The sequence below is a fragment of the Centruroides vittatus genome, unplaced genomic scaffold (genome assembly GCF_030686945.1).
Source record: "Centruroides vittatus isolate TY-2023 unplaced genomic scaffold, ASM3068694v2 scaffold_324, whole genome shotgun sequence".
Lineage (NCBI taxonomy): Eukaryota > Metazoa > Arthropoda > Arachnida > Scorpiones > Buthidae > Centruroides > Centruroides vittatus.
Genome location: NW_027122701.1, coordinates 2,507,865 through 2,531,746, shown reverse-complemented (window position 1 = coordinate 2,531,746; position 23,882 = coordinate 2,507,865). Strand labels below are relative to the sequence as shown.

The window sequence follows — 23,882 nt, the reverse complement described above, 5'->3', positions numbered from 1 at the left end:
ATAGAAAAAAAAAGAAAGAAAACCACAAACCAAATAGTTCTTATCGGAAACCAATGTGTAGGGGTTATGATAAAGAAATCCAAGAAAATATGAAATCGCTGCAAACTTCGCGACTTCTTACATCTTCCAATACCGCTAAAGTATTAAAAATAAATAAATAAAATAATAAATAACTAGTACGAACGTATAAAAATATATAAATTTAGTTTTATAGGGTTATATTTTATATATATATATATATATTTTTTTTTTCTGTAGAGAGAATATATATCTTTATTAGCTATATCAGTAAAGTTTATAAATTTGCAACCTTACCGATACAGGTAGGAAATTCAAAAAACGTAGGAAGAAGACGTTAAGATCGTGTTCAGGATCAATTTTTATGGTTCGGAGTGATTTTTTATCGCCGTTTATAGCGTAGATGGCATTAAGTTTTAATACTTTGTATATCTTCTCCCGGCTTAAAATACGTCTTAGTTTATTTATTATTACTAGAATTAATTATCAATTTATATATATATAAATAAAAAATCCCTGGCACTATCTAGAAAAAATAAGAGCGAGATATATGGAGTGGTAAAGGTGCGGAGCAACTCTTTTCTAGTTAAGTCTACTTGTGATTATAGACGATAAGAGGTAAAATACATTTACAAAACATTAAAGATAGATCATGGTCTAAATATAGCACGTAGATCGAGCAAGGACATTAAAATAAAATTTGGTTTTGGAATTCTTTCCAAGTTAATTCAGTTTTTTAAGTTCAATAAAGAATTGCAAATTGAAAACTTTTCTTATCAGCAAGAAGAATTTGGTTAAGATCAAGAGAATGCAGTCATTTTGCTGTCAGAATAAGTTCCAGACTAATAACTATTTTTTTTGTTTTTTATTTGATCATGCTCCAATCAAACGCAAGATGGATGATGTACTTGTCAGCCAAGACATATCCTCCATTTTGTCTCTCTTAATACATTTTCCTCAACGTTTTCCCTTTTTTTTTTATAAACTATTATGATTTATATCATAAAGCATTAACAACAGAATGTCTTCGTCTTAATACATTTAGACTAATAGCATTAAAGAGAAAAAAAGGCGAAAATATTAAAATAACTTAATCTTTCTGACAACAGATGGCGACACGACTTATCACATTATTTTTTTTTTATTAACTCGATTTTATATTATTTTAAATCTTTTAAAAAATAGAATTTAATGTTAATGAAATTAAAATATATTTTAACAAATTTTAATTTCTTTAATTTTCATTAATTAACAATTAAATGCGTTATACGGTAAAACCTGCCAACAACGACCACTGACGGAACAAAAAATAATTCCCTCTGTTTGGAAGTGGTCGTTGTTTGCAGGTTGTTTTGTATGCAGTTGAAAAGAAAATTTTTCCTAAAAAAATGGCCGCCGTTTACAGGTGGCCGTTGTTAGGAGGTTGGACTAAATATATTAAAAAAAAAAGAAAGAAATTAAAATGTTAACAGCTGCCATTAATATTTTATAAAGCATGTTATAAAAAATATTACTTTTATATTAAATTTTTAAAAAAATAAATTAAAAATGGGGGAGGAAGTTAAAGGGAGAATTATGAAAATTTATAACGCGATGTTTATCCCGAAGAAAAATTAAAGTTTGACTTTGATTTAAATTAGATTTTAACTTTAAAATTAACGGAAAAAGTTTGCTGTGCAATAATGCATGTTTTTTCCCCCTTGACTTTTATAGATATTTGAACTTTGTATCTAGGATATATAAGAGGGGGGAAGATAGGATTTAATAGTTGACTTTACCTACCTTAGGCAAGAAAAATCGATTTAGAACGTCACGTGATATACGTTGTCACCTTTAGGCTTTAACACATCGAAATATCAAGAGCCAAGGTATCAGGTTATTCTTTACTATTAATTTCAGATATATCAAGCGCGGATAATGTTTATAACATAAATCTCGAGAATATATTAATAAATAAATGTAGAAAAATCTCTTACGTTTGCGGGTTTCTTCAATCGTTAATATTTATATTTAGAGCAATATAAATCATGCAAGAGATTGTAAAAAATGTCAACGAAATTCATTGTAAAAATTTCGTATACATATACATTTTATAAATAGAAAGATTTTATTATTAATTTCTTTTTTTCCCCTTCTTTACGTAATAACCGAGATATATGATCTTTCACTCCTTAAACGGGAACACCCTAATTAGCATTCTACAAAGATTTGAATTAATTTTCCTTTGAAACTCTTTTAATTTTTCCCCACTTCTTTATTTTTTTTATTTTTTATTATTTTATGCATAAGGAATAATTAAATTTTTATTCGAAAGAGAAAAGTTCAGTGATAGTAACGTTAAATAAGGATAAATTGTGCTTTCAAGCAACATTAAACAGCGGTTAACATAATTGGTAACGGGTATATACAATGTATAAATGACAAAAAACACAACACCCCAACCATTTTTATTGTTATTTTTAATTTTTTTTAAAGAAAAATTTCGTTTATTCTCGAGGAAATTAGATTAATTTATATATTTTTCGTTTTTAAAAATAAATTACCAATTATAAAAAGCTGTTAATTCTAAAACGTAATAAAATAATTACGCAAAAAAAGAACAGATGGAAAAAAAAATTATTTTAGTACTTTAAAAAATATATAATAATAAATTCGCAAATTACTCCACAGTTTAAGAATGAATCTCTCTCTTTTTCTCTTTCTCTCTTTAAGAATTTAACGACTTTTTAAAGAATAGAGGTGCTATTTCCACGGAGCCAACTAGTAAATGGCGAATATATAAAGGATTAGATAATTCTTGAAAGAAAAAAAAATTTTAAATCTACCTAATTATTTTCCCATTCGGTAAATTTATTATTATACTATCATTTTTACTGAGAATTTAGCTATAAAACATTTTACGAAGAGTTTAATGCGTAGTTTTTTTTTAAAGAAAAAAAACGTTAATAATACTACCGACGGAGGAAAAAACTCCGTTCGTAGATTTGTCCGGTAGGGGGCTACGATCGCTGGCGCTCCACCTTGCTAGCTGCATGCGCAGTGTACAGACGGCGAAGTGTCCGTCTGTTGTCATTCAAGCTGCGGGGATTCGGTCGAGCACCTTGCAGCGCCGTATCCAAGCAACGCTAATTAGTGTAAAACTGCACACCCGAACTGGTATCCGACGAATTGCGGCCAGAGGAGAAAGAGAGATGAGGTGTTTCAAGTGACGAAACAGTTAAAGCCATTATTGAATAACCAGTTTAGGTCATGGCTGTGGTGACTTTGGAATCGTTTTTCCTACACCTGTTAGACAAGGTCGAACACGTTCGAAATCAGGTAAATCGTAAGAAATCCATGAAAGATGAAGTACGAACATTAGAATTCTGGCGAGGCATCATTGCCGAGTGCCTTGCGTCGTTTTTCTACGTTTTTATTTTGTGTGGCTCGCACGTGGTCTGGTCCGAACGGAAACCGGGCGTTTTAGAAAAAGCTATAAGCAGTGGTATGACTATGGCCACCCTATCTCAGTGTTTCGGACACATATCTGGTGCACACGTGAACCCGGCAGTCACCTTTGCAGCATTCGTAACACAGAAAATAACGCCTCTCAGGGCGTTATTATATATAACAGCACAATGTGGTGGAGCCATCGCTGGAGCTGCTTTACTATACGGGTAAGTAGACGTTAAATTACCTTTTTTTTTATAAATAAACTGTGTGTGTGTTTAAATTAAACTTTTCTCGGACCACGTGTTAATCGCCCGTACATCTTATATACAGAGCGTTAATTGAATTATGGTCTGCTCACTCGTTTTATTGGATTAAATATAGATCTATCTCTTATCTCCTTCGTGTATACATCGGGTTAATTAAGGAAGGAAATTTAATTAATGATGCGCAACGGAAAAGACCCTCGGGTAATTGGTGTATATTCCCGCCAAATTTGGCCGACTTTCGACCGAACAAAAGTGGTGTGAGTGTGGTGCGAGTATACGCCACTTTGACATCGTCGACTCTACGTTTACGCCGGTCGGTAATATATCGTTTGTAAAAATCGAAGCGGTGACATTTGCGTGATTATTATGTTGACTATCGCTCTATCGCGACAATATGACTCCGGAGCCAGCTTATGTGGAAACTTTCGAGATTACCATCTGGTTAAAAGTCAAAGGTTGCCGATAAGATAAAAAGTTTATCGACGATACGTCTTTAAAATTGGATCTTGTTAAGTCTGCAAAGATTTTTGACATCACCACCCTTGGAACGAATGCTCGATCGTTTCCCCCTCCCCGAATTTGTTGACAGTAATAAAGTGTGTTTGATATACCAAGAATTGACAGTTTCCCGTGTGATTTCTCCTTCCACTGCTATTTCCTGTCCTCCACCCTCTTCTAATTAAAATCTGAAAAGATATTCCCACACACACATGTGCGGCTCTTATCGTTGTTTAGATAGCACACCGGAAGTAGACCTCGTTTTCACCTTGAACGAGTGAATGGTCTCTCTCTAAAGACTCAAACCCCTTTAATAGCCGCAGGGATTATTAATTAGAAGTGTATAAAACTAGAAGTCGGGAACCGCGGTGATACCCCGGGTCGCGCCTGATTTTTATTGAATTGGCGCGTAAGGGCATAGTTCTTTATACTTAGTACCCCCCGGGAGATTTTGACGAGTGTATGTTTTATTTTTTTAACGTTCTTACGAAATCTGGCCTTGACCCTACACCCTCTTTAGTCTGAGCGTGGGAAGCCTTGGCGGTTTCTCATTAGCGCGTCACGATCGTTCTGCAAAACCCCCGAGTGACTGACTACACAACAGATACGAAGATGGCTCGTTTAATTCCGAATGACAAAACACTTTTACGACTTCCCAACGAGATTATCGACTCGAAAGAATATACTTGCCCTTTTCCTAAGCCCTATTATTGCTCTAATGTTGATTCGTCTTGTCGCATTTTATAACAAGAATGGTTTTAATTACGGGATCTTTCCCCCGACGGTTTTACCAATTAAATTCCTATTTACGGTGCTGTTAAAATAGTTCCAAGTCGAACTTAAACCGGTATTCAAGTCATCAAAGCTGACAAGCAAATCCCACCACGTCTCGGTAGCATGGGGTGTGTCAATGTGGTCGCTAAATTATGGGTCACAAGTGGATCAGGACAGTAATTGTCCCTAGATAATTTCGTTTATAGCAGATAAGATTGTAATATTTATCGGAGTTCTTGGAATGTTTTCTTTCGTCGTTATTATGATAATTAAAATACTCTACCGTGTGACGTAATTACAAAGATTTTTACTCTCCGAAACCCATTTGAAATTTAGATAGAGAGATCCAATGATTCAATGTTTTGATGAGTCATTTTGTAAGTTTTTTTCTCTGATGACAGTGCTTAAATTCTCTCCGGTATTCGAGCTACTAGATTTGTGTCTAGTAGCTTCCCCTAAATTGTCAGGCAAATGCTCAAAGTTTGGACAAACAAACGGTCGAGTTAATTTTAGATCCGACTTAACTCACACAACTACTCGTTGTTACAGTTTAACTGATTCAGAGCGAGAGAAAGTGTAAAAAATTTTCAAGGTTTGCAACATATTTGCTAGGTTTTTCTACACATTTTATCAGGTAGAGTGACACGTAAATTGCAGAAAATTTTAAAATTTTTATTGCATTAATTTGGCCATCGATCGGAACGAATTTTTTTTCCCTCCAACTTTTAAATTGATATTTTTTGTTGAATAATCCAGGATTTATCAGAATCAGGATTCATTTAGTGAATGCAGTATAAATGAAGATTAAAGACTTATCTATCGATCACGCACTCCATTAGACCAAGAAAAGCAATTAAGTCGTCCTAAAAGTTCCAAATGTCGAGTTTTAATTGGTAAAGTTGCTAGTTATTGCTATATCTTTCGGTCACGTAGTGTCTTCGACCTTAATTTTCTTTGACAGAGAAGCCCATCGTTCCCCGTAACCACTAAAAACCATAAATTAGTCCAATAACGAGATGAAAGCGAATTTTTTAAAAATAACTATGCATTAAAAATGCTATTTAAAAAATAGTCTGATTTGTTTGGTCATTTACACGCTAATGTAAAAGGTTCCGAAACACATGCGGTGGATGTCATTTGGAAATGACCATTTCCGGCTAATTTCCGGTCATAATAATTGGTCGCATTCATTGTTAAAATGCTTAAATATTACACGCAAAAGCATGAATTGTGAGCGTTTGTAAACGGAAACAATATCAAACTGTGCCATAACTTGGTCGTTGCTCCGATACTGCTGTTAATTATGCTAGTGAGGATAATGCAAACTAGCCATAGATCAATCTAGACGCATCTGTGCCAGTAATTCTCGGTTAAAAGTCACGTTTTCTTTGGATGTAATTCGATCTTTTAATTTCGATCTTTCTTCATAATTTAAATCTTGTAGTTTTCCTGGTAAACTTAATTAAAAGACAGTGGTTAGTGTGATGTTCTTTTATCTGTAAGAGTGTGTAAACACGCCGTCTTTTCCTACTCTACGCTTTAGTCTCTCGTGTAATGAATTCAATATGTAATCTAATAACGATTTCCTTTCTTTTTTATTATTTTTCTCCTACTAAATTTCCTCTCTACCTATTTACACACAGCATTAAACAGAAACACAGTTAACTGGCTAATTCTAAACACCACTCCTCTTTGTTTTCGAAACCCTTTTTTGGGGGGAGAAGTAATATTTTACTCTGACGAACGTCAAACCCACTTTAATGGCCACTTAATATGATAAATAAGAGACTAACCGTGCAAATGCTTACAATTATTAATGAATAATTAATCTGTTCAATGATTAACGATAACGCTCTCAATTACAGATAGAGAATTATTAAATACGAAATTAGTTGTGAAATTTGTTGGTGAAAGAATATTGTTTAGTTTATTATCATAATATGTTCAAAGTTGTGGTTAATTACGTCACTGCGATAACGAAACAATGCGGATGGTAATTTATACGATTTTTTCGCCGGCAGAAGTGGTGCTAGAGTTTAATAAACACGGTAGATGCGGGCTCTTATTATATTAAATTTCGATAAGAGCGGCTTTAAATTTAATGCCTAAAAGTTTAGCTGCAAACAATAAGAAAAACCGTTACGACTCTTATTAGCTAAAAGTGTGAATAGTAGAGTTTATAGATAAGGATCGACAAATCTCCGACAGAGGCATAAACGCGCTTTTATGATACAGTTTCTGCTTTGTGACGTCTACATGGCTGCGAGCGTTAAGTGGAAGGACATACCTCTCACCTACATTACAATGGGTGCTACAGAAATACTTTAAAGTGGCACTTAAGTCGTATCGGCTCGTACCGAGTGTCAACAGTGTCTTCGCTCGCTCACGAGTGGCCTCTCGTGGAAACAAAAAAGGCAAGGATCCCCGTTACGTCAAACAGGTACCTGCATTTGTCGTCGCCCCGTCTGAAGTGGCAGCCGTATTAAAACCGCCAGACCCATTATGATACTTTAATTGATTCGTACGTCATACTCTCTATTCATTAGCATGGATGTTTTCTATGCGGCGCCAGACACCAGATGGATAAGCGCGGTGACATAAGCGCACGTGGCATACACATGTAACACGCGCGCGCTCGCCAGTTTTTGTAATAGCGGAAGTCGTAATATAGCGTTTGCTGCGACACATTATTTCAGTTTTTTTTTTACTAGGTCAGTAGAGCGTAAAGTATTTTAAAACACTGGAGCTTTCAGAAAAAGAAGTTTCTCGGCGCTTCAACACCGGCCGACTTTTGATAAACATCTAGACATTACTTGTATCTTTTTTACTTTTTCTTGTTACCTTTTTGACAGTTCTTACCTGTGTCAAATGGAGCGTAGACACTTGTCGCCATCTATTGCACCAATTTGAAGTCTGGCTGATGCAACATGTGCTCTGTTGGCAGATAGCCAAAGAGGTTTATACGGTCAGCCGAATCCGTTGACAAATCGATGCTTTTTTTATTATTTTTTCTTCCTTCTCACCTTCCACTCTCAATTCTCAAAGCTTCTTATTAATCTTGCTTCGCTTCTGTCTTAGACCAAAGTCGATTTTGTGCGGTGGTTTTCCTTCTTTCTTTTATTTTTATTTTTTATTTTTTCGGTCCAACAGCCGCAGCATCTCATAAAGAAGCGTCGAGAGACGAAAGTAAATTGACCGTGGCGAATAGCATAAAGCAATTTATTAATCTATCAAACGTGTAAAAGTGCAGGAATTCTGCGAATGTCTGTGACAGATTGATCAAAGTTTCAAAAGTCTGAATCTAATTTATGTATTTTTTATTATTATTTTTTCCTTCCCGGCGATGGAAAAATTAATTGATGTTCGTATTCGCGCGTCGTTAACGAGATTTATATATTTTATAAGTAACGACGTCCGAATGAATTTAGATTGATGCGGGGCGAGTGCCTTACGAAATAACGTGAAGTAATGACGAAAACTGACAAAGAATCAATTGATAAAATTCAAAAGAATTACTTTAAATTGTCACCACGTGAATGACAATGCTATTTTCTTCGGACTGTCGATTATAAAAAGTGAATAGTAGGATGTCCTGATTAGAGAAACTGGTCGTTGGGTCACCCATCTTCCTGGACCCTTCGTGTGCCCCACTATTTCCACCCTCGTCACTCTGATGCGGCCAACCAAACCACACAATTTCCTTTTAATACAACCAGATTTTTTTTAATATTTATTTTTATTAATTTAACGAACGTTTTGACGATTTTAAAATATTTCCAGGCGTTTTTCCCCCGCGCCATTTTTCTTAATCATTTTAAATTTTCCATAATGGAGTCGGTAGTTAATATCGCGCACGAGTATAGAATTTATAAGCATATTTCCAAGAATAAAAATAGGATTAGGAGAAATTACGTTTCGATCGGATAGTAAAATGCTTCTTTGTGCTGCAGGCTACAGAATTCTCTCTCTCTGCTTTTGGACGATTGTAGCGAACACGTGCAGTACCACAGACCCCATCTGTAATTACTCCCAGAAGTTGAAATGATAACGGGACAGAAGTCTGACCATTCTAGCACCGTGGGAACGCTCTTCTGCTCTTCTTAATGGCTTGTTTCATAAAGGATCGAATCACTAACCCCCAAACATGCATATTTTACAGCTTTACGTGGAAAATATTTCAAACTCGCTACAATATCCAGCTGTAAAAATTATATCCCAAATTATAAATTAACGATAATTAAGAGCGGTTCTAGGCATGACCAGCCTCTAAATGACTGACTGCTGCCAGCTTGTAACACTTAATATCGTATTATAATATAAGGTTTTTGCCTACTCCTTATATTTACGACTTCGACAATAAGTTAATGGCTCTTCTTAGGTAACTGTAACTCTCGTTTTATGTTCAATAAAATCGTACAGACGCTCACACACACACACACAATCCGATAATTCTAGAACCGTAAATAGACTGCCGCAGGACTTACGTTTTTAAAAGTTAATAATATAAATCTATGGTAACGACTTGTGAAGTCAGACTTTCCATAATTCATGGGTGAAAAATTATGGCGAAGACAGCAGATAATACTGTATTAATCAAACGCATCCAACGTCCCAAAAGTGCGTTTTAACATCGCTCTCAATCGATATTATTTCAGAAAGGTGCATCGTGACACGCTGCCTACGAAATTGTTACTGTTTCTAGGAAAGAATTCGATCGTTTTCCGTGACGTCACACGGACAGTGACCTGAATGTGATTCGCAGAAAGAAAAAAAAAAGAAACCGAAGCGCAAGTAAATACGCTTTCGCTTTTTAATAAAGGTTGTTACGTATGTCGTTACGTCTACATATATTTTTATTTATTTATTTTATTTTATTTTAATAAACTTTCCTCTCTTATTTTATTTTAAATTATATTAAGCTAGTTAAAAAGTTCCCGTTTTGTTTACACGAGCCTTAGACAAATAAACTTAATTTCTATCTTCGTAAATAAAAAGACCTTTTAACGTCCTTCGACCTTATACACTAGAACAAACAGAAAAACCAGTCCCAGGGTACAACGGCCACAGGAAGTCATTGCAAAGGCTGACGTGACCTACTGAAAGTAATTTTTTTTTCTCCCCCTCCGTCCAATTATATCAAAGTTTCAATAAATAATCCTTCAAAAAATGACGTCTTGTCGCTTATAACGGTTTTAAATAATTTGATATATTAACTGGATTTAAAAAAAATGGTATGAAATAACAGATTTATGGGGGGTGCTTCGTACACAAATGGCTCGATGTATGTTGTAAGTGTTACAAAATATACTACGTTTGATGTAAGTTTAAATAATTTATTATGTTTACTGTAATAGAATTATGAATTTTACGTATGCCTACAAATTTAATGGTTCTTGTGTATGTTACTAATGTTTGATATAGATAAGATTTTCAACATAAATAACGTGTTTTGATGTTACAAATATTTCAGATGTTGTAGATATTTTACCAAAGATAAGGTGGAATCTAAGCAAACTAATATATACCAAATAAGTCGATAGTGCAAAGTTTGTCTGGTTGTCTGTCTTGGAATTTACGAAAATAATAAGAATTTAAAATTAGTATTACCTAAAATTTAATATCATTAATATTGTATAAATATATTGAATGATGTTTTGTTTCTCTTGCGCTTAAATGAACTAGAAATTTAATAATATCCGAATCGGTGGAGGATTAAGACCTTCTACGGTTCCTAGGCGCAAAAGAGGGGGCTCCTGCATAATTTGCTTTATTTTTCCAATTTCTGGGTCCTTATCATGTTTCTTGCCTGCATAGTGGGCAATCCGGTACTGATCCGAATTAGAGAAATGTCCCCTCAAACTGGAACCATCCCAAGTCTGTCAAGTTATGTATCGAGTATTATGTTACTGGAATATATTAGTAGCGAATGTTAGTTCATTTTACTAATTAGTTAAATGAAGTTTGACATGGACAATGTATTCTCTATAGGGTAGTGAAATATATTCTTGGTATTTGTAGCACATGATGGATATAAGCTACAAGTATTAAGCATAAAGTATAAGTTAATCTTAAATTGAAGACATTTTATCTATCGATTCCCTCATCCTGACCAAAGAAACAAAGGTTAGTTTTAATTATGGCAATGAGTTGTACTCCTTCATTAACTAAATCGCAGCAATGCCATAAACTACCCATTATATTTTAATGATTTTTTCCCATCAAATGATTGGGTTAAATAGGCATTTCTAGTTAGAAATATCCATTTAATCGTGTCAGAAAATTACCAGTTAACTTATTATCTAGAAAAATTAACATTTTACTTATCTTCTCGTTGTTTATTAATAAGAAGATTGGGGTACGTCTTATACGCTGGCAAATATATAATTTTTTCAAAAATGCCTTTGGAAAATTGGGTGCAGCCGGCAAATACGAAATATAAAGAGGAAAACTGTGTTAACAGATGTGTATTGTTATTGCTGATTTGTAAACATTTGATGCATTTACATAAAGTAAATATGCACTGTAAACACTTAAGCCGAGTCTGTAATGGTATAAGGTTATTCGTTTGTATGATTTATTCAGGCTAAAATCAGATTTTGCGAAATGATTTTTAAGCAAATTTTGCATGTAGTAAAACAGAGGATTTCCAATTTTATTCATACATCCATGGAATAATCTTTCAGAAACATATGTCAATAAATAAACATTATCAGAAGACTCATAAAACTTCAATCAACTTCTCGTTTCTATCTAAGTTATGTCATTAGAAAACATCATTACCTTCTTTACCAAATTATTATACATTTTTGTTACTTAAAATATGTAAAAATAAAACTTCGATGCTGTCAGGTGTTCTTTTTAATTTCAATTAACCTATTTACTTGTCATCTTGGGTATTTATTTTAAAAAAGAAAAATTATTCTTCTCAACATCTACATATTTTTAAAATAACTTTCCAGAGATTTTAAACCATTTTTTTTTTTTGTATATATAAAGGTCTTAATATTGATCCGGTAGCCTGTTAAATGTTGAGTGCAGATTTTTAAAACTTGTTTTTCCCATCTTTTTTCTTTTTTTCATCAACTCAGACCGAGAGAGGTCCAATGAATCTTACAAAGGTGAACGTCCTAAGGTCAAGTATGCTGTTTCTCCGATTAAAGTTCACTACTTCACATACATCTTTTTAATGTAGGAGTCATCAACGTGTGCTTCTAAACAGGATATATCTATGTTTAATCTACTTTAATTGTTAATTAAGAATAGGGACTTTCTAAAAAGCATTAAGTTTAGGTAATTTGTTCAATAACACGGATGCAGAGAGCGTGATAAACACGTTCATAATCCGTTTTAATTGCACACCATTCTCTAGCGAATAGATCGAGATTCGCTCTTGAAATTTTAACTAAGCGGCCCTCATTGGTATCTTATTTTGGCTTTTTAAAGGCCTATTTTATTGCCAAACGGAACCAATAGACAATTGGGGTGTTTCTGAGTGCTCTAAACTCAAAGGAACCCCCTTAAAAGGTAAGCAGGATGGTGACTACACAGGACGTACTTCAACAGGTAATTATACACGGGAAGAGGTTTATGGACGGCGCCAACACCCACAAACTCGTGGCCTGTGACCCAGCCAGAGTACTCGCCCCCCTGAAAGTACTGATTTTCGCTTTCCAACACGATGCGACGCCTTATGGGTGGATCGCAAAATATCAAATGCAGGCGAAGTCCCAAAGGACGGTCGACTCCATATGGGAAATAAGGGGAAGCGTGCGCGTGTATAGGATGGGATAGGATCTTGTCACTTCACGAACAGTCACACCCATTATTGTAAAATGCCAGATGCCCGAAAGACTAGCAGCGTGAATGGAAAATGCCACCCTCATTCCGTTTCCATATCCTTGTACGGTACGCAACTAGAAAAAAAATATCTAATCTAAATCATTTTAATATAAAAGAAACCACGCGTATAATAATAATAAATGATTTAATAACTTAGTTTTGAAGCACACCTCTTCATCCATCCTTTCTCATTTTAGATCTGCCCAGAAGATATTAAGATTTTTCCATTTAAAATAAGCGTCAACTTCATCTATCAACGACTAGTGACAAACAAACGATGCTGCAAATAATCATGCTGTTTTATATATAATAGTAGGAAGCAAGAAAAAAATCCACTGGCAAATTGCTAAATTGAGCAATGTTATAAAAGTAATACCTTTGCGTGATGGGTGGCATTTTTAAAACTCGGCAAGACAATTAGTTTCTCCTTGATCTCTCCTAACGCCACATCTCCTTTTACCAGTAGACAGCATAATTAACAATCCGACATCATCGACGTTTCGCTCATATATTACAAACACCAATTTACTGGTTAAATTATTCTTATTTGGCTCCACCGTCCTCTATCGCTTTTCCGGTTGATAGGGCATTTATACAACCGGTAGCAAACGTCCGGAAGAATGAAACGAACAGGAAAATGTTGGAATTCATCCAAAATGTGCCATTGCGTCGTGTTGTTTTTTTTTTCTTATTACTACTTTTCTATTATTAATCACTGATAATCGGTAAGCAGTTTTGAATTATCGGAGCGATAACTTTTGTTTGAATGATGCCCAACCATTTGCTACGTAGTTCATCTGAACGAAATGTCTTCTGAGAATTTCTACCCGGAATCGATGGTTATCTATAATCCTTTTACTCCCCCGACAGTGGTGGATATAGAAATCTTTAGAGGGGGTGCCTTACAAAATTTTTTTAATATCTGAGGAGCCCATCTTTACTGGGGATGCAACTACCCCTAAATCCACCCCTGTCCCCCGAAGGTTTATTAACATCCAATTTTTCACTTTTTAAGTAAGACTTTTATATTTTCCGAATATAAATGATTTAATTAATATCACACGAAACATCTTTGGCGACTTAATGTAAATATTACTTTAAAATATGCATCAAAAACCGCAGAGTATAATCCGTTTTCCATTAGATATAATCTTTTCTTAATCTCCTTTTTTTTTTCTTTTTCACTGCCGACGCATTTAATTCCTTTCAACGTGTCAAAAAATCCCATTCGATCGAGTTAAAATTACACAAATCTTGAGAAAAACCTAACTTGAAATCGATTTAGAAAGGCAAAAAGATCGTTTTAAAGTAAAACGATCCGAATATTATTCTTTAAAATTTAATTCAATTAAATTTTTAAACCCTTATAACGCCATTATCCCTTCTCTTATCTGCTTTGGTTACTGGCATCCCCACAAACGGGCATGTTTGTTTCTGCTTATATTCATCCTCACAGCACTTTTGAATGTGTTCCTATGCCGCTATCTCTCTAACCATATTATTTCTCATCCTTTACGATTCCAGTTTATGCATTGGTTTATACACCCGTACGCATCCCTAGAGTATTTTCTGTTGGGGTTCTGGCAGAAATGTGTGTTCTTAAATTCTAGAGGCGTGCTATTGACGTGCTCGGACCTCAAATAAAAAATAAACAAAGAAAAAAAAGAAAACACCAACTTGTTTTGGGGGTGAATATAACATATTCCTATTCTCTGAACGGGTAGATGCACCTCAAAGTGGCGTGTTTAACCGGTGAACTAAGGAAATCTATTGTTTCTTCTGGCGCCGACTGTAACTCAGAGAGGGTCTCTTATCGAGTGATTTTTTTCCTTTCTCCCTTTTGTCTTTTTGACAGAAATAGCCTGAATGTAACAGTCACTACATACATTGTTTCCACGTGCAATTTACTTCTCTTCACATAGTTAACTGCTTTGTCAACTGCGTCCGATTTAAATGCTCTTCCTATTGTTATTTTCCCTATTGCATTCATCACTTTTTACACGTTTAATAATTAATTAATTTATTATCTTAAAAAAAGAATAGCGAATTTTCAAACGAATTCTAACAATTCTTTCCATAAAATAATTGAGTTTTATTTGTGGAGAGAGATTTTATTAGACAAATGGAAGCGATTATAACCCCACTTTTCAGAGAAGTTGATGATTTATAAGAGAAAATTTACGTTGATAGTTGGATAAATGATCCTTGATTACATAAGGATCTTCCTGGAGATTGAGTAAATGTCACTTAACAAAAGATTATCGATTATTTCTCTATTTGATTCGCCTGTTTAAGCATATTGAATACCGAAAATAGCTAGGATGCTTTCCTTATTAACCTGTTTATTTTCTTATTTACTTTAATAGAATACTTTCTCTAATGGAATCTGGTTGTTAACCTGTAGATACACATGAAAAATGTTTCCTAATCAATAATATTCTTTGTTATTAAATTTATTATAGACATAAAATAAAAAAAAAATACTTCGTATTTTTCAGACGTCAAAATGGAGCAATTTTATGATGTCATTTTCGAGTTAATTAAGTCGACATTTCTGAATCTCATTTTATTTTTATTCTTACCTGGAAAACTGGCGGTAATTTTCGACGGAGCATAAAGATTTCTATAGTTTTTGACCCAATATAGGAGGAGGGAATAGAAATTTTTCTTGATTGTAAATATCGTTGTCGCATCGCCCTCCATAAGTGTCTTTGTAAGAAATTGGAAAAGTGTAAAATATTTACGTTTGTATCGAACTAAATTCGCAATCTAGTACATATATATCCGGCCTACTTTACGAAGTAAATAACAATTTATTACTACTTTTTTTTCCTTATCCGGTAAAGTCTATAGTCATCTGGGTCCGACAACTAGTTCTTGTGACAGCTTTGTCACATTCTCAAGGGACGAACTGTCACTGGATGTATCCAACTAGCAACTGTCAATGTCTTCTATTCTACCCTCTCCAACTCTTATCGATGTATGGAGCTGTCTTGTTGCAACTTGGCTGATGTCTTACACAACAGTTTCTCAGCATGCACCCGATTGTCTTCTCGTTATATCTTCGTCTCTATACCCTTGAGACTTCTCAACTTTTTCTAAATTTTCTTTAAAGTTAAATCACTGCGACTATAAATCTGTTTAAATTATAAATTTTATTTCGATTAATTATTTTTCAAGTATTTCTTATTGTGTTACGAGAGAGAAGCTCTATATTTGATCTGTTAACGTAGGCTGTAGGTAATGGAAAATACAGAATAGTCTCCTTTTCTTATATAGGAAAAATTGCTACCAATTTATCAGAAGAGAATTTTTTACCATTTTTGTAAAACGGATTTAAAATAAAATCAATTTTTAAAAAGAAATCTATACTTAACTCTAATATATTAGATCTACAGTTTAAACTGTAGATCCTATTGTAGGGTATATATATACATATATATATATATAGTAAGGTGAATTTTGTTACATTGCTGAGCATGTAACTTGCTTTAGAAGAGAATTACTATTATAATTATAGAACAATTCAATTTTTTAAATAAAAAAGAATACAATTTCTATAGCTTAGTTGTTTTAAGGAGGAAAATTGTCATCGTCCTAAAACAATTCCTTTTTTTGGGGGGGGAGAATCCATTTTATAAAGCAGCTACATTTCCCGAGTAAATTTTTATCGAAACTACAGATTTTTTTGAAAATTTGTTATTTTTATAGGAAATTTGAGAGATTCTTCCATACTTTTCCCATAAAGGAAAATACAATAGTTGTGTGTTTCTTATGGGGGGAGGAATGGTAGCCAGTTTTTGTAGGAAAGATATTTATGGAAGAAAATGGTTACCATGACTGCAAGGAAAGTAAAAACTTCAGTAATTTTAAAGCCTTTCAGGAAGAAAATTTGCTAAACTTAATCATTTTATACGGCAAAAAAAAAATTATCAGTTATATAGATTTATTGATTATTCATCAAAGTAGATTTGACCAGGAGCATTAATTAACAGCCGCACCCGGAGTGTTTTTTTACAATTAACAAAAATGATCCTTTCCATACCTCGCATATTAATTACATGGCAATTATCTAAAATTTTGCACGCAGATCTACACAGTTAAATTTAAAAAAAAAATTCGTTACGTTTTCCTGTATAAAACTGTAATTAAGACGAGTAAAATCATCTGGTGCTATTCTCAGCAATTATTCTATTAACATAAATTCTCGGTTCGACTTAATTAATGTTTCATTACATCCATAATGTATATATGTATGCATTTTTTCTTTCAGTGTAACAGTTCCAGGACATCAGGGAGCACTGGGGAGCAGCGTAGTTTATTCGTCACTGGGTCCATGGCAAGCGTTTGGGGTCGAGTTCGTTCTGACGTTCGTTGTCGTCTTCACAGTATTCGCCACTCTAGACCCCAATAGGAAATCTCTAGGCAGCGATTCTCTAGCTATTGGTATAGCCTATTTGGCTTGTTCCATCACAGGGGTGAGTAATCGTACATAAATCTTCTAAATTACTTAACAAACGTTTCCTCTATGGCCTCTACCAAATTAAATTTGTAAACCCTATTAACGTTCTATTTATTTTTAGTAAACTTAAAATACTTTCGACATTTTCTTTGTTTTGTTTTTTTTTAATCATTCATTCAACTAAAGCCCGATTCATTTTTAATAAATTTGTTATTTCCTTGTTAAAACTGTAATAAATAAATAAAATTACAGCGAGTTTAAACTGGTTTTTCCTTTAAAAAAGGTCTTTTTAGGGTTTCGTGTGTTAGTAAAGTTATATAAAAAATCGATTAGGGTCAGTTAGATTTTTACGTATCGAAAGGTAAACATTTGTAATCGATTTTTCAACAAGTTTAGAAATTACAATCGATGTTATTGGATTCGTAATTCGGATACTTAACAGCGATTATGGGTTCGGTATCCAAGGATAGAATTCCGGAATTGATCCTGAAATTCCTGTTCGATTCCAAAGCTGTGTATCCTGCAAATGTTAGCTCTGATCCGATTCCCGATGGATTGATGTGATGTACTTTCCCTTACAATTTTCTTCGACTGTCAACTTGTTTATCCTATAATCCTTGATACGATCCAGATAAAATACCAATATTTATTTACTTTTTTAAAGCTTTAACTCCCAATTAAATTATTTTAAACTAGGAAGTTTCTATTAAATTCTTCTTCAGTAGTCGAATCATTTTCTTCTTTAGAATGTTTCCCCTGATGCAGATTTTAACTTTTAGCATTTATGTATACACGGAAGTATTGTTATAATAATAATAAATTGTATTCCCGTCTTCTGTTAGAATTTAAATTAACAGATTCTTTGCATATTTGGCGATCATCATGCTGCGTTATATCGATCAAAGACGAGTTTTTGGAAAGATAAATTTCTATCAGTTATAGAATATCGTAGAAACCAACTACTTGTTGGAAAATCATAAATTCCCTTTATCGTGATGCCGGTGGTGACATCAACCTAGTCCTTGACAGTCTCGTTTCCATTGCTGACATTGCCATCTGCTACCCTTTCCGATTCTTCTTTAAAGATCACCAAAGCACTTAACTGTGCTTCACATTCCCACTTATAGAACCTTGTTAAAAACTTTATAATTAAATTTTGCTTTAAATTAAAAGAAAATTCAACTTTTCCTACACTTTCTTTTATTGATTTCTCGGTATACTAGCATTTTATTTAAATCTTTAATTGTTTAAGTAGAAATGTAAAAGTTTTTGTCACGTTTACATTGTTTCCTCTTACTATCCTATGCTATAAGACAACAAACTTTTTATAGATAAAAAATTTCTGCTGTTTGTGTTAAGGAAAAGTCGAAAAAATAAATAAATAAAATAAATTCTTACGAACTGATTCGCTGTAGATCAGGAGAAACGTGAGGTGAAGACTGAATCGCAGGGTGAACAGAAAAGAAATGCGTGTTAAATTATTAGATAAAATTCGAATAAAAAGCAAAAATGAATATATTTATGCAGTTATATAATGTAATGTTCTCGAGAATCAGCTGACCTTGACAAGAACAGTACACGCCCTTTATACATCCCGCATCTTTCTAAAACTAACAAATGTTTTCAAAGAGAACTCCCTTTGGAGTTTACTCCGTGTACTGTCTATGTGTACACTTCAAATACGTTTGTGTTCCTTCTCGCACAACTTAATCAACCATCTTCTACTGGTATCTAAAAAAAAAGGTAAACTTTAAAAGTAATTTTATGTAGTTAGGAAACTGAAGAGAGGGAGATTGAACTGGATCAGTTGCGCTTTTTCTGGAACCGCGATACATAAAGATTCTATAACATTTGGTTTGTGTCATTTTAAAAGCTTTTCTATTTCTTTTCCATCACTTACATAGAAACATAGAAAGTATCAGGCATCATTGATTTTTCTGGCAAAGTCGTTCATGCTTAATGCACAGCTGGAACATTCGATCTCGCAGCGTTAACTGCATCTTGTCCCGTTTGAAAGAATTTACAGGAACATAAACTCAATTTAGATCTTTAGATATCGAAAAAATAATTTACTATTTAAAAAAAAATTATTTCATACTAATTAAGGCAAGAATCTATCATTTAAATCCCTGGAAACCTGTTTAAAATTGATTAATTATGAAAATAATATCGTTATAGATGCCAGCGAGTGGCGCATCCATGAATCCTGCACGTTCGTTAGGGCCTGCATTTGTGATGAACCATTGGAATCACCACTGGGTAAGTAACTCCTCTCTGCATATATTTTGATAAGGTTTATCGTGTTAAAATCATTATTAAGAGCTAAAAAAGGGTCGTGTGAGATTTCTAAACAACTGAATTTTAATAAAAAATGCATATAAATAGCCGGTTGGGGAGTGATATATAGCTGTACTAATGTATAATGAATACGTTGGAAGATTCCCTGGCATGCAAACTGTTTTAAAACCATTCCATTTGGAGATAGAATCTGTTTCTTCAAGCCATGCACGTACGAAGAACTACCTTTATTCTTTTCTTTATATATATTTTTTAAGTTTTTAGTGTTTCCCACGTGGTAAGGAGTTTGAATATTTATCAGGACAAAAGAAAGGAAGTAGCCGTTTTGTTTAGAATCGATTCTCTCCTGAAATCTATCACAAATATATGCGGTTTAAGACTTATTTCTTTGAAATTTTTCACCCAGACAACCTGCTTATTTAAAAAATATACAAAGCGCATATAGGTGATGCCATCTACTGTTACTTTTTCTAGTAAAAATTTCGATTATTATGTTGAAAGTTTGCATTGTTTACTTTTATTATTTAAATGTTGATATTTGAATTTTTGTAAAATTTTCATTATGTAAATTTTCCATTTACAGTAATGAAATGATTTTTTCATTTTTTCTTTCGTTTTTCTCTTTTCTTTTTTTTGGCAAAGTTTCTCGAATTAAACATTTTCAGATAAATACATTTTCCCCTTCTTCTTCTCCTCCTCCCCCTTTTTTTATTCGTTACACGTTATACGTGTAAGAATTAAATTAATGTAAAAATGACAAAATATGAAGTTGTTTTATAATAATAATAAATTTACATTCGCATTTAAAAAACTATTTTATTGTTATTTTTAAAAATTTTGAGTTGTAGTAAAACCTGTCTAACACGGAAACTCGTCGAGATAGGAAGGAAAATCATCTGATACAGCGCGAGTCCGGCTTAAGCAGGTTTTACCTTATATTATTAAATTCGGATCTAGTTAGATCTTTGAATAGAAAAAGTGTAAATGGAAACTTAACTTAATTTTTTTTTAAAAATATAATAAAATATTTCTGTTTTACGTCGCTATTTTTAGTATTTTTCTTTTTAAACTCGGAAAGAAAAATCCGAATTTGTTCTCTGATGCATAATCGATAAAATCTGATTTTAAGAATATGTATGTATATAAAAAAAAATATAATGTATATATTTAGGAGAATTTGATCATTTGTAGTCAAAGTATTATTTTTTTTAATCGTGATTATTATTATTATTATTGCTATTTAGGTCTATTGGTTTGGACCCCTAACCGGCGGACCATTAGCTGGCCTCATCTACGAGTACATCTTCGACACAAAGAAAACTGCCAAAACTCTGAAAGAAGCTCTGGATGAGATTGACAGAGGTATTTATTTTATATTCCGAGAGATGTCATTTAAAAGGCATCATCATTGTCATTTTATCGGTTATTCGTTTATCACGTTGTTAAGAATTCCCTACGCTTTCTAGATTTTTAAATTCTGTTCAGAGGGAACCTGTAAAAAAAAACGCGAAAAATTCGTCCGTAAAAGAAGTTTAAACATTAATTCTCAGGTCTTAAACACGAAGTTTTCGAGTCAAATATATATTTTTTTCTAGTGTCGTAAAATATTTTAAAATTAATTTAAAATTTAAATTTCTAGTTTATTCTTGAATACGAGACGTAAAAGTTGCCATATTTAACTACCTTACATTGGAATTTAGGTATTTCAGACAGACTTTACTAGCTTTTGATGAAACTTTAGAGGTGTAATTTAGACAATTTTATATCTGAAAAATTCTTTTAGACGTTAGAAATGTCTAAATTTGCCAGAAGGGTAAAAGTTAAAGGTGTAGTAAGAAAAGGAAATCCATGTAAAAGCGCGTCTCAAAGGAGTAGTTTGGGAGTAACATCATTAGATTGAAGACTGGGATTGGCAGTTGTAAGTGATGACGTGACGGACGATCGAATATCTGCTAAACTTGTCACCATACGAATTCCATCACCGGGAACTATTTGCCAAACTGGGCTGTTAGTGGACTTTTTCCCCTTAGTATAACATCCGGGAATGCTCGATCTGTTTCCATTCGAGTTGTAGAACGTTCCCGTTGAGATTGAGTGAACCAAAAGCAAAATAGAGATTGAACGAAACGACTTTGCTTTATCTCTCGAGAAAAACTGGGATTACCGAATAGTTGCTTAGTCTCTTCAATACAGAAACGATTGCCTGGCGCTGTGGGACTGATAAATCGAGTCTATACGAGATAGAGTTTCGGTTAATAACGCTAAATTCTGAAAAAGAAATATATATATATTTTTTGTAGAATCCAACACAGACGACGATTACGAAGATCCCGAAGCGAAAATCAACAAGTACAGCAACGCAAGTCAAGCACAAAGTGCCAGCAATTATAGCCGCCAACATTACGATAACTATCGACCAGCAGTCAACACTTACTCCCCTACACCATCATCTAATTATCCAGCATCTTCAGAATCCGTCTATGGATCCCATGGTGTTTCTTCTTCCAACTATGCCAGCGGCGTCTATGGTAGTAGATACGCCACTACCATGAGAACAGTTCCGAGCAGAATGGAATACGGACCAGGATCTACCAAATTCTAAGCAAACAATAAAAATAATAAATCAAAGATGACGTCTCGACGTCAGCAGACAATCCCTTTGTAAAGAAAGTGTTATATTAATTGAGTTTTTTTAAGAAACATAAAGAAATCAAGGCACATTTCATCGCGATGACTTTTTTCCTTTTTTTTTCTTATTTTTTTTAGTTCAGCACCAGCTAGTCAAAGTTGACACTAGCATCTCTACAAAGATGGAGGTGTTTGCTCTTGGTTTACGACATTTTATCTACATCCATATTCTCGAAACAATTCATGTCGATTGTTAGAATTATTTTATTATTATTATTTTTTTTTTTCGGAAAATGTATCGCTGCTAAAAATAAATCCGTCAATAAAATCGATTTGTCGGATGGACTTTTTGTCTTCTTTTTAACCTAAGAATTAAATTTCAACAGAGCAGCATACTTGAAAGAAAGAGGGGAAAAAAGAAATTTAACCTTTCCAATCTTCTGAATAATCCTAAAGCGTGAAGCAAACAAGTTCGTAATTGTTATTGTGTGTTTCCACTCGCAAATGATTTATTTGCCAACATTTTAAATCTGTAATTAAACAGAAGAGTTCGAGCAATTAAGAGTTAAGATGACCAAGTTGTTCGCAACATTTCTACTCCCAAGTGTTTAATTGAGAAAGATGGTTAAATATTCTTGCGCGTCCTAACAGCTTCGAAAATATACGTATATAGGAGAAAATTCTGATATATTTTATCCATAAATTTATTTAAATTTTATTCATTTTGACTATATTTGCTGTGATAACCATCGGCACCACGTGCATCGCCCATTACTCTTCTATATAAAAGCGGCTAAATCTGGCGTATCTTATAAAGAAAACGACCATTTTAAGGGTTATTACCTTAGAAAAGATAGTTTTAATTATTAAAATTTGGTTTAAAATAATAAAATTGTAAAGTTTTAAATCGATCAAACTCTTAATGTTACCGGTTTATCAGATATTTATTACTTGGAGTAAGATAGCGATGGCTTATTCATGGAGAGATGATGCAGTAAAGCTATCTAAAGTTATATATAATAATAATATAGAATTTTACGATCGATACAGCACGTTAAAATAGTATATTGATTCATTTTATGAAAAAATATATCTTTCATCCTCTTCCATCTTTGAGTTCTTTCTTGTTTCTCCAGCGTTTAAGATAGAAAGATCCCATTAAAAAAATGCAACGACAAATTTGTATATTAATGCTGTTATATCTCTTGTATTATATAAACTTTCAGAACTTATTCCAGAATATGATATCGACAGAAACGTTAATATGATTATGATTGGATTTCCAACTGGAGTTTATATAATTTGAGTATGCGAATTTCTATTGTAAATGAATGTTCTCGGATGGCAAACACTTGAACTAAATCTATTGAATTTAAATTACATAGAAAGTATGGAGAGATAAAATTGTTAAATTTATGATGTTACATTATATTATTTTACGAAGGAACAAATATCATTTATTTTTTGTTTTTATGGAATAATTTAAAAACGCGATTCTATTTTTAGAACAGAAAAGGTATATAGAGTTTCGAATTGTAAAACATTGTCCTGGAGTTAAATGACCTATCAACGTTTGTTTGCTGCATAGGCAAGATGAGTCATAGATTTCTGCTATTCTCGAAACTAGAATCTGAGAGAGAATCAATCATTTAAAGTATATGGCGCGT

General features: G+C 33.3%; 1 protein-coding gene across 1 annotated transcript; it reads left to right on the top strand.

Moving 5' to 3' along the window:
- Positions 1-3,051: 3,051 nt before the first annotated feature.
- Positions 3,052-22,560, top strand: LOC136988278 (neurogenic protein big brain-like). Its single transcript, XM_067286161.1, has 5 exons — positions 3,052-3,674; positions 17,101-17,305; positions 19,468-19,548; positions 20,832-20,949; positions 21,888-22,560. The coding sequence occupies exons 1-5, from the start codon at positions 3,268-3,270 to the stop codon at positions 22,187-22,189; spliced, it is 1,113 nt and encodes a 370-aa protein (XP_067142262.1). The 5' UTR covers positions 3,052-3,267; the 3' UTR covers positions 22,190-22,560.
- The last annotated feature ends 1,322 nt before the right edge of the window (positions 22,561-23,882 follow it).

Excerpts from the sequence above, each read along its gene's own strand:
- LOC136988278 (XM_067286161.1), top strand. The coding sequence starts at position 3,268 with ATGGCTGTGGTGACTTTGGAATCGTTTTTCCTACACCTGTTAGACAAG. Across the intron at positions 3,675-17,100 it reads GGAGCTGCTTTACTATACGG|TGTAACAGTTCCAGGACATC; the intron begins GTAAGTAGACGT and ends TTTTTCTTTCAG. Across the intron at positions 19,549-20,831 it reads ACCATTGGAATCACCACTGG|GTCTATTGGTTTGGACCCCT; the intron begins GTAAGTAACTCC and ends ATTGCTATTTAG.